The sequence below is a fragment of the Centropristis striata genome, chromosome 23 (assembly GCF_030273125.1).
Source record: "Centropristis striata isolate RG_2023a ecotype Rhode Island chromosome 23, C.striata_1.0, whole genome shotgun sequence".
Lineage (NCBI taxonomy): Eukaryota > Metazoa > Chordata > Actinopteri > Perciformes > Serranidae > Centropristis > Centropristis striata.
In genome coordinates, this window is record NC_081539.1 from 30588942 (window position 1) to 30611095 (window position 22154).

Below are 22154 nucleotides of genomic sequence, written 5' to 3' on the forward strand. Positions count from 1 at the left end.
TGATAAAATATGCAAAATGATGGCAGCGTCAGGGTGGCTTTTTCTATTTGGAAGGCAATGGAGTGCTGCAGGGAGGGCGTATTTTTAGAGGCCAACCCAGAAGTTAGCATCACCCTGGTTTCCTTTGACAAAAAGCCAATGGCGCTTTTCCAATGGATTTTGGATTCTTGCAGAAAATAAGCTCTGTGGCAAACAAAAGTTTATGATACTTAGGTTTTGCTCAGCAACATAACCTTCACAAATAACACTTTGATGACTTCTAAAGTGCAATCTCCAGAAGAAAAAAGCTGACATAAAGAGGCTATAAAGAGGCTGTGCCATGGCTTCATAACTCAACATTTACCTGTTTAGATCCATAACTCAGCATGTGTTCAACATTATATCACTTATATAGAATGTGGTATGGTGTTTTTACCACAGAGAAATCTTTAAACTAAATTATGGAACCCATCCGTTTTTCAGTAGTCATCAAAATAACTCTGATTTGTCTTCTTTTACTATGTGCTTTTAAATGTGCTCACACCAAACATTAATTATGCTACTTGCGCAAGTTCAACCGTAGGATTGCATTTGTGTTTATTCATGTCCTGAGGTTGCATTGAAGCTCTATTTAGAACCGGTTCACTAAGGCGTGAAAAGACACTAAGTGTGAAAAACTGCTATTTTCTTTTAAAAGCAGAAAAACAGACAGGAACGAGTTATCCACAAATAAAAATGTTGTCATTTTCGACCCATTTTTAGCAGTTTCCAATGAGGGGCTGCAGCCCATGCGAGCTTGATGTTTATTATTCTTATATTGGGAGTGATGAATGATTTTAAGGTGAGCCACTACTTTAAATATTAACTATGAGGCTCAACACGGCGCAGCATGTTCACTTGACTTCAAAGTAGAGTTCAGGTAATGGCTGACCCCTGCAGGCAAACGCATTATTTGCTGCCAATCAAGCAATGCTAAAGTCCAGAATGTAACAGACATACACTACCGGTCAAAAGTTTTAGAACAGCCCAATTTTTCCAGTTTTTTATTGAAATTCAAGCAGTTCAAGTCAAATGAACAGCTTGAAAGGGTCCAAAGGTAAGTGGTGAACTGCCAGAGGTAAATAAAAAAAGGTAAGCTTAACCAAAACTGAAAAATAATGTACATTTCAGAATTATACAAGTAGGCCTTTTTCAGGGAACAAGAAATGGGTTAACAACTTAACTCTATGGAGTCTTGGGCTATTTTGTCCATTTTTGAATTCTTTTCATGTCTTTGTAAGTCATTTTGTGTCTTTATTGGTAATTTTGTCTCTTTTTTTGGTAATTTTGTGTCTTTTGGTGTCCTTTTTTGGTCATTTTGTGTCTTTTTTTAGTCATTTTGTGTCTTTTGGTGTCCTTTTTTGTCATTTTGTGTCTTTTTTTAGTCATTTTGTGTCTTTTGGTGTCCTTTTTTGGTCATTTTGTGTCTTTTTTTAGTCATTTTGTGTCTTTTGGTGTCTTTTTTGGTCATTTTGTGTCTTTTTTTAGTCATTTTGTGTCTTTTGGTGTCCTTTTTTGTCATTTTGTGTCTTCTTTTTGTCCTTTAGTCCAACATAAAATGTGATTTTGAATCTTTTTTTTACTTTCAAAACACTATCATGCTCAATAAAGAATTTTAAATGTTGCAAATGTGCATTAATTTCAGAGTACACTGAGACATTTAACTGCATAATTTGCAATTGAATTCTGGAAAAGTTGGTGTGTTCTAAAACTTTTGACCAGTAGTGTAGATTTTTTTTAAAACACCAGTAGAAAGTTTGTCAAAGATGTGTAACAGGGTCAATGAGATTAAAGGCAGTGTGAAGAAAGAGCAAAACCTGAGGGCTCAGAAAGTACCAGCAGGTGTTTTAAAGATGAGGAAGAATCTTTCAGTCTGGGTAGGAAGAATTCTTCTGAAAAGCTCTGCACCTTTATCTCTCTTCAATCTCTCACATTAACCATATCTCGGCATGTAAACAGAGCCAGCACAGGCAGTAAATGACAAGATTTGTAGCGTTTGCTTTTGATATGAGTGATAATATTTAGAGAGGGGAGCGATGAACTAGGTGTGCCTGTCTGGGACTGTGAGGTGTTTGACGAGAGATTTGAGTTTTAATTGCATTCTTCAGTCTGCATGCAGATCGAGTCTTGTCCATGCACATAAATACTGCAGCAGCAGGAAGCAAGGCGAGGTCAAGACTGAAAAGTTTTTGATATATTTTAGAGAAGTTTTCAAACTATTTCAGTAGTACAGGGGTGTCAAACTCGGGCCAAATTTGTCCTGCAGTGTAATTTTATTTGGCCCGCGAGGCAATACCAAATTATTATCTTATTATTGTACTATAAAAGCTGACCCGCCGGTATTATACGGTACATTTACCGCTAATACTACAAATCCCACAATGCCCTGCTGTTGTTTTGGCGCGTCAATCAGGACAGGACCCAGAAACGCTCCTCTGTGACAGTCGTCATAGCAACCTCAAGCTAGAGCTGTCTCCCAGCTACCCCTTCCCAAAAATGGAGAAAAGAAAGGCAGAATTTATTAACCTGTTGAAAAAGTTTATTTTGATATTTAAATCAGAAGGATGCAAATAGAAAAGAGGCATACGATTTTTATTTAATTTTTATTTCAATAAATTAATGACATTGATGTGTTTTTTATTTGAAATTTGATTTTGCATGTCTGCACTATTTAGTTATATATTGTATGTTTATAAGCGTTGCTGGTTCCATATTTAATGTTAAAGCAAAACATGTTTGGTATATATTAAAAGGTTTATTTGTTCAATGTTGGCCCGCGATTTTATTCAAGTTTTAAATTTTGGCCCATTGTGTATTTGAGTTTGACACCCCTGCAGTAGAAGCTCCTTGGGCAGGCATTATTTTAGGGGGTTCCCTTTTTTGTAGAAACCATTTCCTAATGACATGAATATACAAATGCCTGGGAACAATTAAGCACTGGCATTGTTCCCCCTGCAGAATGGCTTGAATCTTGTACCACAGCTAGAGTACTATGGTAATGACTTAATTGGGAGAGAGAAATAGGATGGTGACCACGTTTTATAACTCTGCCATAAACTGTCCATTTAATTTAATTTCATTATTATTATTGTTGTTATTTAATTAATTAATTAATTTTAATTATGTATACTTTCATGATTATTATGATTGTGTATTATTGTTTTATTGTTGTTTATTTATTTCCTCTCCATTTTTTAAAATTATTATTATTTTTTTTAATTAATTAATTTATTTTTTAAATATTTCATTTATTCATTATTATATGATTTAATTTAATTTAATTTATTATTATTATTTATTAATTAATCCATTTATTTTATTTTATTTTTTATTAACTCAAGTATTTGTTTTATGACTGTATGTTCGTTGTTGTGTTCATCGTGTATTACTTTTTGGGAAAAACCTCAATAAATAAAGTAAAAAGAAACCATTTCCTGTGGCCAGTGTGATGCAAACTCCCAAAGTAATAAGGTAATTATATTAGTCACTAAAACATTAACAAGAATACATTGAGAAATCTATAATAAAGGCAGAAATACTCAGTTGACCAGAATGCAATGCAGCCGGGTCTTTCGTCTTTAGAGACTGCTAGAATGACCAGAATGACACTATATATTCTTCTTCTTTTACTTATTGCTATGACACATGTAAAGCACAGAAAACACCTTCCCTTTGAAACAAAAAAAAAGCTAACTGAAATAAAAACAAACTAACTAAAAAAAATGGGAACACGAGGCTAAATCCAAATGAAATCACAAAAGAAAACATATCTTTCATGTAAATAAAATGTCCCCATGTTGGATTTCTACTCTTTCAAGTGTTGCAGTATTACTTCTTTAAACCTCTTTAGTCTCATTGTAGGAAGAATGAAAGTTTGAGGCTTAGAAGTTGTTGAGAACATACAAATACTTCACACAATAATATTTGTTTGATTTTCTAATCACTGCTTCATAGCTAATCTGACAAATAAAACTACTGATCCATTCTGTGCTCTGCCTCGCTGTATGTGACTTCCCATCTGTTTCCCTCGGCCCCGCATAAAAACACTTTTTTTCTATTTTCTTTCTTTCCTTGTTACTTGTAAACAATTAATTACTGCTGTTGTACAGCTTAGTATTATCACTATTCCACTGTTTATATGTGCATTTATCATATGATGGCAGCATGTGATGTGAGCTTTTCCCTTCACCTCCACCTTTTCTGTAGAAACAGATGCGTGCGCTGACAGAGAGTATTCACAATATACACACTGAATATATTAGTCAAAAACAGTGCATTTTTAATGAACATCCATCTGTGTCACGAACCTGTTAAAATAAACATATTATTCATTTTACACTGAATTTTCATCATAATGCACCTGACTTTAAAACACCTTTCTGTTGTTAAGTATTGTTATTATTTCCATCATGCTGCAGAAAACTGTGAAGAATTTCTCTTTGTATTGTTCAACCCCAACAGAAAATCAATTTCCTAAAAGGACTTAACTCTATTATTTGAGGGACTCACATCTGAACCTGTGATTTACCTGTTTAGATCCAAAGCTCAGCATGTGTTCAACATTATATCACTTATATAGAATGTGTTATGGTGTTTTTACCAGAGAAATCTTTAAACTAAATTATGGAACCCCTTTGTTTTTCAGTAGTCATCAAAATAACTTTACGTGATTTGTCTTCTTTTACCTTCTTATACCTTTTTACAATAACCAACTAAGTTATGTTTATACATGGTTTATAAGCCAATTATTAACCATTTACTACATATTTAATCTTTAAATGTTTTCAATCAATTTCTTAAATGTATATGAATCTTTTCTAAATCATTAACATACTTAATATGGTGTTAAAAATGTTATAATGAGTGCAACTAAAACTATTAATAAACTAATAATTATAATTTAATTGTTTGTTAATGGTAAAGTAACAATAAACTTACATTAATATACCATCTATTTGCCACAATGAGTTTATAGAAGGCGTGTGAATGATCAACAACTAATATTATTGGCAGAAATAGAGGGCCCCAAAATCGAATTCTGCTTAGGGCCCCATGGAGGCTTGGGCCGGCTCTGACAAAAAAATAATGCAGCATAAACAGTTTTTAATGGTGATTTTGTATCTCAAAGAGTTAAAATCTCTCCTCATGAGGTGTGTACTTTATTTATTACGGCTACCTCCTGTAGAGTTGTCACCAAAGTTCGACTTGGAAAAAAAACAATGAAAAATTGGTGACATTTGAAAACAAATGACTACACAAGGCATGCTTTTGCAAAAATGACCGGGGGAAATATAAACGGTAGACAGAAATAAATGGGCTGGAACTCAAAATGACCTGCATTCTCCTTTGAAAATGTTAGTGTTGGATGACATTGTCCTGGTGTGGACTGGCGAGGGGCTGATGGCTACTCAAACAGATCACAGGCAGCCTGTCAAGCAGTCAATATTGACTCAGCTGTTGTTTTGTTGGTGTGCGACATGGCTGAATAACTGAGTTACCGAGCAGCATGCAACCTGCCATGCCGTTGCCTTATTTTCTCTATGTGGCAACCTGCTGATTTTACATTGTAACGCAGCCGCAGCAATTGTGAAATGCATTTTTAGTCCGGCGGTTTAGGACCAGATTTGGGAATAAAGGGGACACGTCGGACAAAAGCACCACATTTTTTCCACATGCTCTCTATCACTATAGGTTTCAATTTTTGGTAGGAGCCACAGATCGGAGATGGCAGCCATATAAAATCTATGAGAACCAATATATCTTCCAAGCCACTTAGAAGGTCAATCTTTGTGTCAAAATATACATTTTCTGGGTGAAAGAATAATTGAAAGCTACTGAGAATATCACTAGATGATCAAATCCTGTATCTGCCCACATTAACGAATGTTTTTGACTATTTATGACTATTTATTACCATCCATTCACCTACCTGCACTGCTGCTTACTGTACATATCTCTACTGTATATATTTCTATAACTGTATATATCCTATAGCATATTCAATTCATACCTGCACTATATTTATACTCTGTGTTCATATGTAAATACCCTGCACTTTACTACTCTGCACTTCTGGTTAGATGCTAAACTACATTTCGTTGTCCTAGTACTTGTACTCTGTTCAATGACGATAAAGTTGAATCTAATCTAATCTAAAAAAAAATAGATTTGTTCATTTTCGCCATGTATTTACATAATTATTAGATTCCAAACATTTTCAGCTCAGGATTCTCTGCTGCAGCACTTGAAGCGAGTTGCCTACACTGTAAAAAAATGTTTAATTTACGGTAAAATACCGGCAGCTTTGGTTGCCAGAACTTCACTGTAAAAAATACAGTGAGCGTATGTAAATGTAAATATCAGCAAAAACTGTAATTTATACTAAATAATCCCATTACTTTTAGGATAATTGTGTCATCATGGTATTTCTCCATTCATTTTACATCAAAATTTTATATTTTTACACTAAAACTGTGTGTTTTCTGCAGTTTATGGCAGTTGAATTTAAAGTTTTATGATATTCTTTGATTTACAGTAATTAAAAGTATTCACTACGGTGATGTACAATGTTTCATTTGACAACCTATTTCTGATGCAATTTGACAGTGTTTTACTGTAATTTCTACAAAGGTTTTTTTTACAGTGTACCAGTCTGGGTGAAAATGAACATATCTATTTGATCAAATAATCATCTAGTGATATTCTCAACAGCTTTAAATGATTCCTTGACCCAGAAAATGTAGATTTTGACACCAAGATTGACCTTCTGAGTGGCTTGGAAGATGTATTGGTTCTCATAGACTTTATATGGGTGCCATCTCGGATTGGCCAGTTCCTTCCAAAAATTGAAACCTATGGTGATAGAGAGCACGTGGAAAAAATGTGGTGCTTTTGTCCAGCGTGTCCCCTTTATTTAGCTAAGCCGCCTGACTAGTTCGTCACTAGTTAGTGAATCAGATGACTTAGTGTATTGAGTTAGCTTATGTCATGTGTTAGGTCTGGGCCAGTTCTGAGCATGTGCAGCACATTCTTCCAGCCAAAGCTCAGGAATCACACAGAGGGAAGAAGAAAGAGATAGCAGAGAGAGATATTAGAGGTGAGGAGGAAACAGTCGGAGCTTCGTGTGGAGGTTTTGTGGTTCTACTTACATTTGCAGCCATCGTCCCACAAATATCCAGGTAGACACTGCTGACACTTAGGCCCTGTAGTGCCCTCCTTACATATACAAAATCCTGTGCCATTACAGCGAACACTGACTGAGCCAGAGGGATTACAATTACACTCTGGAAAAACAAGACACACACACACACACACAGGCTGGAAACAGGGTGTAGCTTTGACTTCCCGGCACACGTCTAAGGATTTTTTTCACATCGCAATCGGACCACATTCGTCAAACTCGACTATTATAACAAGGCGCTTTGTTAGGTAATACTTTCTATGAAGACTACATCTATAGTGCATTATGAGCGCATTCATAGTGAATTATAATGCTCATTATAATCAATCATAATGCATTATGACTGCATTCATAAACACATATAAAGCTTCATGATGCACTATATCAACAGTTATAAATATAGCTTATAATGACTTATAAATCCAAGTGTCTTATGAGTGCTCTTGACTGGTTATAAACTACAGGCTGACTGATGAGGCTTATAATACATTACAACTACTCATACCCCTCTATACACACACCTCAACAATCAATTGTTATAAGGACTCATAGGATGCCATAAGTATAAATAAATGATCAATGTATGCTTTAAGTAAAGTGAGGTTCATATAGACGCATCTATAATGCATTATAGCTAATCATGATGTTTCATGGTTAGCTATACTTAGTTTATAACCAGTCAAGAGCACTCATAAGACACTTGGATTTATAAGTCATTATAAGCTATATTTATAACTGTTGATATAGTGCATCATGAAGCTTTATATGTGTTTATGAGTGCAGTCATAATGCATTATGATTGATTATAATGAGCATTATAATTCACTATGAATGCACTATAGATGTAGTCTTCATAGAAAGTGTCACCCTTTGTTATTTAAAAAAAATATATCAATAGATTTAAAGACTCATACAGAAAAAATGCTACCATTTCAACTGTAATGGAGACAGAATGAGAAAAGAATGACTTATGCTAGATGCATGAACACTTTGTATTCACTACAGCATATTTGTATCATTCTAGAAATATTTTACTATATTTATATAGCTATACAACGTGCAATGAGCAAATATGCAAAGCATTATCAGTAGCTTTGAATAAGGATGAATAAAGTGAGCTAATCTGCACATGCTTTTCTAAAATCTGAGTCATTCATACAGGTAGAGATAGAAGAAGATGGAAAGAGGAGATGATATTAGATGGATAATGCAAGAAACAAAGAGAGTGAATGTTAAGGTTTCAGAGGAATGAGAGTATAGCACATTGAAATGGGCATTGTTGTAATATGTTCTTTAATTCTCTCTCATTTAAAAAATATATATTGTTTGGCATAAACTACTAATGCCTCATTATCATTAGCAGAAGAGAACGATCATTTGCCACAATTAGATTCTAGTTTAGTATCTTTAACCCTCTATGGTACGCATTATGAGGCCAGTTAGGAAAAATATGTTTGGAGTGTTTTTTTGTCTTAAAATAGACTAAATAAACATAATCTGAAGAAATTTCATAGTCATTTTTTTTGGGAAGGTTTTTGGTGCACACATCCACATCATTTATTTACTAAATATGTGTAAAAGATTCAGTAGCTTCAATGCGTAACATTTTAAATTCAATAACATTATAAAAGGAACTTTTTCAACTGGTTTTTTGTCTGAATTTTGCTTGTAGGCAACATTGAACCATTGAACCAACGGCCCATTGAAATGAATGTTTTCAACAGTCTAAGTGGATGAAACTATCAAAAATAAAGGTCACCTACTAGTCTAGACGGATTTCAGAATAAAGGCCTCCTATAAGAAGTGAGGAGCATTTATGGGTACAAGTCGGGAACCGGCCTACCTTATACATACCTTTACATATCTCAAGGGTGCTGAGTTCCCAAGCGAAATTTTTTGTTTCTGACCTTCTAATTTGTATCAAATGGCCACCAAATTGCCCATCTTGCACAGTCGTTGGACCATTTCCCCTTAGTTTTTTTGTAAGTAGGCAATCAAGATGAGGAAATTAAGTTTCTAGATCTATAGTCTAGAGTCAGAGCAAGGATATAGTGGAGGCTCAGTGTCTTTTTTATGCATATATATATATATATATATATATATATATATACATACATACATATATATATATGCAAAATACCAACTGGAACATTTAAAAGTGATATTGATTGAATATTTATGTCGGCCTTAAAAAATGACACAAATAATGCTTAATTTCACCTTAAAAGTTGGTATTTTGCATATATGTATATAGCCTATATATACATAACCGGCAACATTTTTTTAAAATTCAATATCAATTTTCATATATGAATTTAATTTGGATCATATTTGATACATCAGGTCTTTTTGTGCAATTTGTTGCTCACAATTTGCTTTTCTTGAACTAACATAATCACATAAAACCTAATATTTTTAACCAAATAAAACTTTGACTTTCCTTTTAACATTTTCCTCAAACATACAAAATATTTTTTTCCATATAAAACAACATCATACATCTGCTGATATGAAGTTTTCACGCAGCAATGACAGATCCACCAGTGGAACCAGCAAATCATTTTTGTTACATCTGGTATTTTTGTGAAATTTGTTGCTCAGTTTTTTTAAACATCAATTGAGTAATTAATCTGGTTTTTCAGGAAAAGAAAATATCACACTGATGATGTAGAGGTCTCAAAAACATATGTATCAAATATGATACACTTGGCTTTATAGGGTTAAGTACAGTACTTGAGTAAATGTACTTAGTTACTTTCCACCACTGGCAACACCGTACCATAGAGGGTTAAAAAAACAGGCTGTCAAGTCTCTGGTGTCCTACACTCAACTGACCTTCCAGCTTTTCCACAGCGACTGGAGCACTCTGCAGTCACTGACACCTATTTTGACAGTCCCTGACCATCACATTGCACCTTCTGTGGCGGTGCTGGCTGCACGTGGCTGCACCCGAGTGGCGTCCGGGGGTCAGGCACGAGGCGAAAGGTGACGGCGAGTGACAAACGGGGGGGTCAGTGAGCGAGAGGCAGGGTGACGGCTAGTCTGGCACACGGAAACGCCTCGGTGACTCTTAACGCCTTGTGACGGGTTTCAGCTGCTACTCTTGAGGCCATTTCATGTATATGACATATGCACTTGCGTGGCACCTCTGACTGGCGGTGTGACTTCTCAGCGACATTTCTCTCAGAAGTCTTGTTGCTTGTCAGACTCTCCCCTCAGGACTCACAAATGCACCTGGCACTGAGCGCCGAGAACTCACACTCCACATGCTAGCTAAAGAATCCAATAGGGAACCAAACTAATGCCTTAGGAACTACGTGAAATGCAATTTTCACACATTTTACACGTAGGAAAAACAGATGATGCAGTGTATGAATGCCTGCATAAAGGTCATGGACAAAATAACAGAAACACCAGATGAAAACGGCCTTTTAACTTTGACATCCACTACAATGGGGACACTGTTTTGACAGGTGAGTCATATTAAACTGAATGCATGTTTTCAGACAAGCATGAGGTAAATCACAAGCTAAATAGTAAAATGACATGTGCTATGTTCACAAATGATATACTGTCGTTCCTCAGAATACCATTTTGGTGAATATTAGCACAAACATGGGAAACAGCTAACCTAGAACTGCTAAATTGCTTGTTTTTTGAATGGAAAAATAACTACATTATGATGCTATTTTGAAAAAAGTCTGAATTTATGCTTTATGCTAGGTCTGGCAAGCTAATAACTTTTAAATTGCTTGTTTTTTGAACGGAGTTGGGATCAACCGAAGCGACGCTTTGCAGGAAAGTCTCAAAGCTAAAAGGTTATATGCGCACCAAAAATTCACTTTGTGTCTGATGTGATCACACTATAAGATATTAAATTGTTAGTTTAATTTTTTTGAATTACTCATAACCTTCATTTATCTTTTCTCATATTAAACTGAATGCATGTTTTCAGACAAGCATGAGGCAAATCACAAGCTAAATAGTAAAATGACATGTACTATGTTCACAAATGATATACTGTCGTTCCTCAGAATACCATTTTGGTGAATATTAGCATAAACATGGGAAATAGCTAACCTAGAACTGCTAAATTGCTTGTTTTTTTAATGGAAAAATAACTACAAAAATACTACGAAATAACTACATTATGATGCTATTTTGAAAAAAGTCTGAATTTATGCTTTATGCTAGGTCTGGCAAGCTAATAACTTTTAAATTGTTTGTTTTTTGAATGGAGTTGGGATCAACCGAAGCGACGCTTTGCAGGAAAGTCTCAAAGCTAAAAGGTTTTTTGCAACACAGCATCTTGAAAAGATACATGTCATTGACATTGCACAGTGCGAATGGTACAAATTTAATTCATATGCGCACCAAAAATTCACTTTCTGTCTGATGTGATCACACTATAAGATATTAAATTGTTTGTTTGAATTACTCATAGCAAACCAGATATTCCTCAGAATACCATTTTGGTGAATATTAGCATAAACATGGGAAAAAGCTAACCAAGAACTGCTGTGTCGCTTTTACTATTATGTTTTTTTTTGGCCAATTAAACAAAGGAGATATAACGTGTTAATTAGTTAAGAGAAAGGTGCTGGCAGGTGGAATTTGTCACCTTTGGACTAGCTGTTTCCAGTCTGTGCTACGCTAACCTGCTGCTGATTCTAGCTTCATGTTTAACATACTGACACAAGACTGTTTAAGGTGTTTCTATTAGTTTGTACACATGCTATATTCTTCTATATCTATCTGCAAATCCAATCATTTTAGCTTTGAATCAATGCTTAGCACTTTATGACCCTTAAATACAAGCTAACAGCTAGCAACTACTGCTGGACATTGATTAATAAATACAAACTAGAAGCTAGAAACCAACTATAACATAATAAATCAGTAAGTACAAGTTAGCTGCTCGAAATCAATTGTAATGCACTACATTAAAAAACACAAGCTAGCTAGAAACCAGTGTGCTACATGATTAAATACAAGCTAGCAGCTAAAAACCAACTATAACATGCTAAATCAATAGAAATATCTGTAATACCGTACCAGGAACTGGTCATTGTTCTTACTGTCTATTATTCCAAAACCCCAATAGTCCAAAAAAGGACTGAAAGTCCATTTGTTGCTCTGAATATACACACTGTAACCCTATAGTCCTAACAAAATCAAGTACGTAGCTAATTATTATGCAGAATGTAGATGACCTTAAGGGTGTTGTGTTCATGTTGTGGGTTTTAGTCTAGACGGATTTCAGAATAAAGGCCTCCTATAAGAAGTGAGGAGCATTTATGGGTACAAGTCAGGAACCGGCCTACCTTACATATCTCAAGGGTGCTGAGTCCAAAAAAAATGGTTCCCAAGCGAAATTTTGAGTTTTTGACCTTCTAATTTGTATCAAATGGCCACCAAATTGCCCATCTTGCACAGTCGTTGGACCATTTCCCCTTAGTTTTTTTGTAAGTAGGCAATCAAAGATGAGGAAATTAAGTTTCTGGATCTATAGTCTAGGGTCAGAGCAAGGATATAGTGGAGGCTCAGTGTCTTTTTTATGCATATATATATGCATATATATATATGCATATATATATATATATATATATATGCATATATATATATATATAAAAATACCAACTGGAACATTTAAAAGTGATATTGATTGAATATTTATGTCTGCCTTAAAAAAATGACACAAATAATGCTTAATTTCACCTTAAAAGTTGGTATTTTGCATATATATATATATATATATATATGACACTGAGCCTCCACTATATCCTTGCTCTGACCCTAGACTATAGATCCAGAAACTTAATTTCCTCATCTTTGATTGGCTACTTACAAAAAAACTAAGGGGAAATGGTCCAACGCCCAACGTCCGCCATTTTGATATGCAAATGAGAAGGTCAAAAACTCAAAATTTCGCTTGGGAACCTTTTTTTTTTTGATTCACCACCCTTGAAATAAGTAAAGTAGGCCAGTTCCCGACTTGTTCCGTCTAGACTATTTGTCTGTCTGTCAATATGTGTTTATCTCACGTGAGAGTGGTGTTTCTCTTAATAAAATGAATCAGATTACAGGTTGGGATTAGGGATAAGGTTTGGTTCTGATTAAAGTAGAAATACATTGTGACAAAATGATGATTCTGTATAATAATTACTTCTGTTTGTTAGGCTTAAAGGGTTATTTCTATATATTTAATTTTTAGCAGTGAGCCTGGGGCAATAGACAATTGATTGTTTTTGGGTCAGAAAAAAGTGCTTTCACTCTAATGGTCAGACGAATGGGGTTTCAGAATAAAAGGGCCACTATATTAACCCCAAATCAGTCTACAGTTATTGAAACCGCGCCTGAAAGGAATGATTTAAAATCACTCAAGCATTATGACAGTGTGTGTCTGACTACAGCTGAATGATCTTCCATAAAACACTCCTCCATTGTGCGAAAGCAGAAGAAACAAAACAGGAAGATGTGGAGACCACTGAACAGGGTATCCGCAGGGTCTTGAAAAGTATTAAAAGGTGATAAATCAATTTTGGGAAAATTAAGACCCTTAAAAAGTATTAAAAAAGTATTTTCACCACTTTGCTAAGTCTTAAATTTTGAAGGTATTTTTTCTCAATTCACTGTCCAATAGTTTGGGTCCTGAAAACATCGCAAGCGTGTGTGAATTTATTTGTTTCATTTAAAAACAAAGATGAACCGGTACATGAAAAAACTACTCTCTTGTGGATGCATTCGGAAATAATCTCCGAGAGCGCACTCCGAAATTCATGAAGCACACTCTGGCGCTCCCAGTGCATATTACGAACGCACCTTATGTCACGCGACGCCCGGAAAACGGAAGAGAAGGCTGGAATGAACGGTCATGGGCAATTGCAAGTTTGCGGAGTAGGGCTGCAATGATTCGTCGACGTTGTCAACAAAAATCGATAATAGAAATATTGTCGCCAGACGTGTTTTTCCAACAGAGTGAGGCATCTCACTTCATTACAATCTGTTATAGGAATTTTTTAGAGTGACCCTTCCATAAAGAAGATTGGATTCAGAGTAGTAAAGTTGAATTAGAATTTATTATTCTTATACAAGAAGGAGCGTTTAACAGTGCAACACACAACGAGGGGTTACAGAGAAAAAGGCTCCCAGAGGAGCTCTAACAGTTGGTTCTTATACTATTATTGATAATGGGCTGTCCTAACCCTTGCAAATTGTTAACAGACAATTTGCATACAGTGCATCTAGACGTTTTCCTTTGTTCCCTTAATCAGTAATCAGGATATCCCCAATCTAAATGTCCTCTGACCTGTCTCTAATCCTCACTCTGTTCTAGACTTCCTTTATTGATACTTTAACCTGAACCTTACCTCACCCTGCCAGCCTCAGCAATAAAGTCATATCAGAGAAGTATAAACAAGACATGTAAGCAATGGGGACTCCCATACTCATTGTAGGATTAAAACATCTGAAACACTGTATAAACCTAATTTTTATAACACAATCTCTGCCGAGCGCGAGCGGTAACGTCCACAGAAATGGCGGCGTCCAACACAGCTACGCGTACCAAAACTTCGGAAGTTTGGGAGCATTTTAGCCTGGATAAGGCCAATAAAAAAATTAATAACTGATGTAAATGGTTACATATTGAAGTGGCGGTGAGGTATTAAAAAGTATTGGGAAGGTCTTGCAAAAAAAGGCTTAAAAAGGTATTAAAATTAACTTGAGGATTCCTGTATCTACCCTGCTGAAAGACGTGGAGGCAGAAGGGTGTGTGGATGATGAAGCAGTGAGAGATGAGAGGTGACACTTTCTCTGGTGACAAGTCAAAGACAGGAGGAGGTGAAGGTGGAGAAAATGTTTGTGTGAAAGCAGGGAAGAGGCAGTGAGAGGGGCCGGGTGGCGGACTAACCTATGCAAACATTTTCATCATCCAGTTCTGCAGAGGTATTGCGGTAGTAGCCCAGCTTGCATAGCTGGCAGTGCTGGCCCCTAGTGTTGTGCTTACAGCTCACGCAAATGACGGTGTTTAGCAGCTCGATGTAGCTGCATCGGTTGGAGTGGCCGAAGCATTCACAGTCTTGCAAAGAGAGTGTGAAGGAAGGAAAGAGAGAAAAAGAAAGAAAGAGAGAGAGAGAGAGAGACGCGGTAGGGAGTGTTGGCATTGTTGCTGTTTGTTGCTGCGAGTGCTACGGCGGCGGTGGGGTTAGCATTTTTAGCGAGGCACAATAATGGCATGCAAGGTTAAATATGAAGGCTGCGTTTTGAGAAAAGGGGATGCTGGGAGAGTGATGATGGGGAGGGTCACTCATGGTTAGTCTCAGCCAGAGTTAGAAGACATCACATAAAGAAAGCACGGCGTTAGTAGGACTGGAAGAGGTCACATGACGTCAACACAGCACAACACGAGGCAAAGGGAGGCTCCGAGATGATGACACAGAAACACGGTCACACCGGGCGGGGAACACCACACAGCGAACGGCAGCTCAAACCAGGAATGAAATGGATCTTTTTCAACTCAGGGAATGGTGTTGGGGAGTTTTGAAATTGTTGTTTAATTGATCTGCTGAATGTCCTGAACGGTCGATATGGTTTGAAGATGAAACTTTCTATGGTTGGTGCTTCATATCACAACCCTCTGTAATCACATGCATGATGAATTCCACATTTGAGAAACCTTTAAGTCATCCAAGAAGTATTTTGAAATTGGCTTGGTAGCTGCTTTTAAAGGCTAGTTACAACCTAACTTATACTGTCTTTGAAAGCAGTCACACTCAAAAAAAGCAAACTGGGTGTCTGTCACCTAATCCTAAAAAAACATGTAGCTTCTACTATATGAAATTATGTTTTGTGTTGTGCTACGTTCTGGGAACAAGTTATTTTTTTGAGTGCAAGTACAATCAAAAAAATAACTTGTTCCCAGAACGAAATAAAATTATGGAAATAATTTCCACCTAAATAAAATGCTTTAATTAAGTCGTTGAGTGAACAAAACATAAATATGTCGGGTCAACATGATGTGTTTGGGTTACTGTTAATTAATTACCAGGGGTCAGTCCAACTAGATTTGTAAGGGTAATTGTAACATACTAACATAATTTTCTTGGGCCATTTAAACGTGTATGACATTATTAAGAGTTACTTTATTTGATAGGGTAGTTACAACTACTTTTTAAAATAGTGCAGGACATGAATTAATTGTGCTGAGCCAACAAAACAAAGTTAGGTTGAAGTGGTTTAGCCTAAAAGATTACCTTTATCATATGAAAATGAACATAATAGTAATTATTCAGGGAATAAATCATTTTTAAACAGATTATTATATTCAGCAATTTAACTAGGTTGTTTTAACATAAAGCATTCTAGTAAATTTTAAAGTGTTGCATTTTAAAACTACATGTTTTAAAACTGTTCAACCACAAAACATCATTTTATTTAGTAGAAGCTACATGTTAGACTAAGGAGAAGGTAGCAGACACCCAGTTTGCTTTTTTTGAGTGTATGCTGAGTTGCACTGCTAGAGAGTGTGTCGCCGCCTGCCATGCAGTGTTATGTCATGCTAAATTAGATATATGGAGTTGTAGCTGGAGTGTAAAACCTCATGCTGCAGTCTATGATAGTCTCTGGCAGCCCCGGCCTAAAGGGCTGCAGCCCCGGCTCGCCTCTCTCCGGCTGAGGATCAGTCCGCCATGCTGAGTGACCACTGACTCCACGTGTCACAGCCCAGACAGATGTGACCCTTAAGCCTCGCTGGCAGCCGCTTGGACAGAAAGCCCACGGATCCAGGATGGGGGGGAGGTGGTGGACGGGGCTTTGGTCCAAGGGATTGTGGTTATTAAGGATCTGTATTGAGGTCAGGTCTCTCTGTCCGGACACTAACAACCAGACGAGGCTTGGAAATGAAGGACTCCACTCTCACCTGAAGCAGAGAGAGTCTTATAGTCCACAATTTTTCCACATGCTCTCTATCACCATAGGTTTCCATTTTTGGTAGGAGCCACTTCATCAAGATTGCGGATCGGAGATGGCAGCCATATAAAGTCTATGAGAAACAATAAATCTTCCAAGCCACTTGGAAGGTCAATCTTGGTGTCAAAATCTACATTTTCTGGGTCAAAGAATCATTTAAAGCTACTGAGAATATCACTAGATGACTCACTGTAAATAATTTGTTGAGCAAGATCTGACATGAGATGAAAGCTTTACCTTGATTTGTTTGAGCAGTGTACATGGCAGCTAATCCTAATGCTATGCTAATGGAACATAGATTCCAAACATTTTCAACTCAGGATTCCCTGCTGCAGCATTTGAAGACCTACCAGTCTGGGTGAAAATGAACATATCTATTTGATCAAATAATCATCTAGTGATATTCTCAATAGCTTTAAATGATTTCTTGACCCCAGAAAATGTATATTTTGACACCAAGATTGACCTTCTAAGTGGCTTGGAAGATATAGCATTTCTCATAGACTTTATATGGCTGCCATCTCCGATCCGCAATCTTGGTGAAGTGGCTCCTACCAAAAATTGAAACCTATGGTGATAGAGAGCATGTGGAAAAAATGTGGTGCTTTTGTCCGGCGTGTCCCCTTTATTTAGCTAAGCCGCCTGACTATTAGTCCGAGTGTAAGATAAGATCTTCTACATTAGATGCTTCACTCTAACAGTCAGACTCTCAGAAGACAAATAATCTCTCCTTTCCAGAAATAGGCTAAGGTCATAAATCATGCACGCACGGGGAATAAAAAGTCTCGAGTCTCGGAAACACGTTTCCCAAAAATAGTTGTAGTCTCAAGCACTCTCTTTATTTGCACTGAAAAAGATATGATTCCAAGGGACTTTTATAGTGTTTAGAAACAATTCCATAGACGGATGAATCCTCAATGTGCCCTGTACAGTGAAAGGCATCAGTCCAGAACTGAGCTGGAGATATGGAGCATTGGGTTAGTGCTGCAAGGGTTAGGGGGCTTCCAGTTAAACAGAAACATCAGATCAGACAGTGAGCAGACTTCTGGGGGGCATTAATGTATGAATTCCAGCTCCTACCTCGCTTGCTGTTTGCAACGTGGACAGAAGGGGCAGTGGACAATGCAACCTGAGGAGCTACTAGACAAATTAAAAGAAGAAACAAACAAACAAAACAAAAAAACATGATATTGCAATTAAACATAAAACATGTAATGTCAGAGAATTAAGAATACTGAGCATCATGCTTAATAATAATAAATGTAACTGTAAAAAAGAGAAAAAAGAGAAAGAAACACACGCAATAATGATGAATGATGGCTTTGGGAAATAAGGAGTGACATTGCCAAGTGAAGTTGGCTGCATGTAGCAGCATCTGTTACAAATGCCTTAGATGCCGAACAATTCAAATATTATGGTCCCTCTTTTATGCTTCATTTCATTAACAAGTGCTTTGTATAATTCAAAAGCCTCTGTGTATGTTTCCCCAGACAGAAACTATCCCCTGACAAACTACTCTCCACCTCGGTGGAGGCCAGCCAAGAATTTTCACCCTATAAATTTGTGCACAGGAGCGTGGGCAAGGAAACTGGCTAGCAGTGAACACATCAATCCCTCGATTCCTTTACGGTCATAAAACAAACAGTGGGAAAAAGAAATAATAGGCCCAGCCTCTGCCATTGTACTGGGTGACATAAGCCCCTGACACATACACTGTGTGCGCTTGGCTGCAGTCATGGAAACACAGAGCTGAGTGGTTGCTGTGCTAGTTGTTTGCACATCACATCTGCACGATGGATTAAGCTGAGATGAGCCTAGCATCGATCTGCATAAAAAAACCACAGTGAAACCTTTTCTTCCTGATACGGTAAGATGGGATCGAGAGTCCCTGAAAGCTCTGCAGCTAATTAAAATCGAGTGTGTATGTATAAACGCACAGAGAGGATAATATAATGTACGGCACTGCAGAATGTTGCAACATGAGTGCCCTGTGAATGCACAATTCTCCTCTGAAGGAGTTAAAACCCTTTATCATGAGCAAGACAAGCAGGCTGAGAATGTTTTGTTTTTTTTTTGGTTCAAGAAAATAACCAAAATTGGAACTGGGGGAAGATACTAACCACAAATACTCATATCTATCAAAGAGTATTCTCTTTTCACACAGGATAAATTAATTAAAAGGTGCAATAAAACGGACATGTGCAATACAATTGATATGTGCAAAACACTCAATTTACCTCATGTATAAATTATACACTATAAAAAAAAAATCAGTTTCATTTACGGTAAAATACCGGCAGCTGTGGTTGCCGGAACTTAACCGTAAAAAATACAGTGAGTGGCTTTCCTACTGTAAATTTAAATGTAAATATCAGCAAAAAACTGTAATTTAGACTGAATAATCCCGTTATTTTTAGTGTAATTGTGTCATTGTGAGAACATGCTATTTCTCCATTAATTTTACATTGTATATTTTTACAGCAAAACTGTGTTTTCTGTATGTGTATGACAGTAAAAGTTAAAGTTTTGTGCTTTTCTTTGATTTACGGTAATTAAAAGTGTCTAATACGGTGATATACAATTTTTAATTTTACACCCTATTTCTGATGTAATTTGAGAGTGTTTTCCTGTAATTTCTACTAACATTTTTTACAGTGTAGCATTTTAAGTAGCCATTTATTTATTTTTACACTTATTTATTACATCACATGTCCTTGTTCTTGTTCTTGTCCTTGTTTAGAGTCGGTATTTTTTAAATGTTTTTACTCATGTTGTTTTTGTGTTATGATTGTCATAACTATGCACCTGATGCAGTGGCACTTTCAATTTTGTTGTATAGTGAACTATATAAAGACTATTTGATTTGATTTTGATTTTTGAGTATTTTCTTTTGCTTCTATGCAAACACCCCGAGATAAATGAATCTGTGAAAAAACAAAAAGTTGTTGCATATTCTCAGATGCCTACCTTCTTTTCGGTTAGCGACACCTAGGGATGACACATTCGGCCGAACTGCGTGCAATTGAGAGAAACCAGGAGTTATTCATGTGCACTTGTGTGATTTCTACAGATATTCTAGAGGTGTGTGAGGGGGGGGGGGACTACGTGGTAGTGTACACACACATAACTGGAGACACGGACATGTCCAGCAAATCAGTAAATCAGGAAACAGCAAATACAATGGGGGCAGGGCTGACATGGACGAGCAAAGAGATGCATCCAAAGACCCAGTAAGGACATTGGAGAGACGTTGTATGTAATTTGTGTGACTTCCATGGGCTTGCTGTGTATGTGTATGTTTATGAAAATGACAATGATGAGTGAAAAACTGAAGGAAAGAAAAAAAGAAAACGATAAAACCCTCTTAAAGTTGGTATTTAAGTCATGATTTATTTATGCAAGCGAGTCTAAACTATGTATAGCAAATGAAGAAGTTAGGGGGCATTTTGTTTAATTCATCACATCGACTATGTAATCAATATCTAATTACAGTGTATTTCTGGTGGAGGAATAACAATGAATAAATAATGGCAGGTGTTGGGACTTGGGATGACGGACTGCTGTGGGTAGCATAACCTCATAATTACATACAAGTCCGTATTTCCGTGTCAGGGAAATACTTTGCGGTTGGAAATGGAGAGGAGTCAAGCAAAGGGAGGAATACGGATACGTTTCCTCTTTGTGCCCCTTCATCTCTTCACTTGATCTTTCTGTCCTTTTGCTATTGACGCCATGAATCATGCAATCTTGGGTAATTAACATCCAGCGGAGTCTTGGCCAGAAGCCTATTAACCCGACTATGTGTGAATGGAATACAAGGCTGGATCATTTTAGACTAGTTTCCACATTGAATACCTGTTTCAAACCTTTTTTTCCCCACTTATGTTGTACATTTATTTTGCTGTACACTCAAAAAAAGCAAACTGGGTGTCTGTTACCTTCTCCTTAGTCTAACATGTAGCTTCTACTAAATAAAATGATGTTTTGTGGTTGAACAGTTTTAAAACATGTAGTTTTAGCATAAAATGCAACACTTTAAAATTTAGTAGAATACTTTATGTTAAAACAACCTGATTAAATTGCTGAATATATACTCTTTATTATTATTTATTTCCTGAATAATTACTATTATGTTCATTTTCATATGATAAAGGTAATCTTTTAGGCTAAACCACTTCAGCCTAACTTTGTTTTGTTGGCTCAGCACAATTAATTCATGTCCTGCACTATTTTAAAAAGTAGTTGTAACTACCCTATTAAATAAAGTAACTCTTAACAATGTCATACACGTTTAAATGGCCCAAGAAAATTATGTTCGTATGTTACAATTACCCTTATAATCTAGTTGGACTGAGCCCTGGTAATTAATAACAGTAAGGCAAATACATCATGTTGACCCAACATATTTACGTTTTGTTCACTCAACAAAATTGTTTCTCGCTAAATTAAAGCATTTTATTTAGGTGGAAATTATTTCCATAATTTTATTTTGTTCTGGGAACAAGTTATTTTTTTGAGTGTACATCAGGCTGGATCATTTTAGACTAGTTTCCACATTGAATAACTGTTTCAAACCTTTTTTTTCCCCACTTCACTACTGCATTGGAATTAAATAATACATTAGCTTTGAGCTTGGCATGTCTACACACTGTGACAATCACTTTTAAGCCCACCCCCCCCTCGCTAACATTACCAGTCATTGATTTCAAACCTGCATGAACAAACGACTATCATGCACTATCTCCTGTCTCATCCTTTTCTTTCATTTTTTATCTTCCCAAAAAATGTTTCTCAGTGGATCCTGCTGGGGGATTCTGGCATCGGTGACGACTGCGACATCTCCAGTGGGTTAAAGCCACTCGAGTCACTCGATCAGAGGCTCTTTGAAAATGACAGATTAACAAATAAAGAGAAGAAGGGCACACCACATCACCACTCAGACTCTTGTCTTATGTCTCGTAAATTGTCAAGTGATTTTTTTTTCACA

General features: G+C 36.5%; 1 protein-coding gene across 6 annotated transcripts in view; it reads right to left on the reverse strand.

The window, feature by feature from the left end:
- Positions 1-22154, reverse strand: part of ntng1a (netrin g1a) — a 204991-nt gene that overhangs the window by 15152 nt on the left and 167685 nt on the right. For 3 of the 6 annotated variants that reach the window (XM_059327477.1, XM_059327480.1, XM_059327478.1), the window contains exons 6-7: positions 15111-15278; positions 7167-7301 (exon numbers count right to left, since the gene is read on the reverse strand). The exons of 1 other annotated variant lie outside the window; for it this stretch is intronic. In XM_059327477.1, coding sequence (XP_059183460.1) covers positions 7167-7301; positions 15111-15278 — 303 coding nt within the window. Of the gene's footprint in view, positions 1-7166; positions 7302-15110; positions 15279-20134; positions 20180-22154 lie in introns of all 6 variants that reach the window. 2 more of the 6 variants (XM_059327481.1, XM_059327482.1) reach the window with 2 other exon arrangements.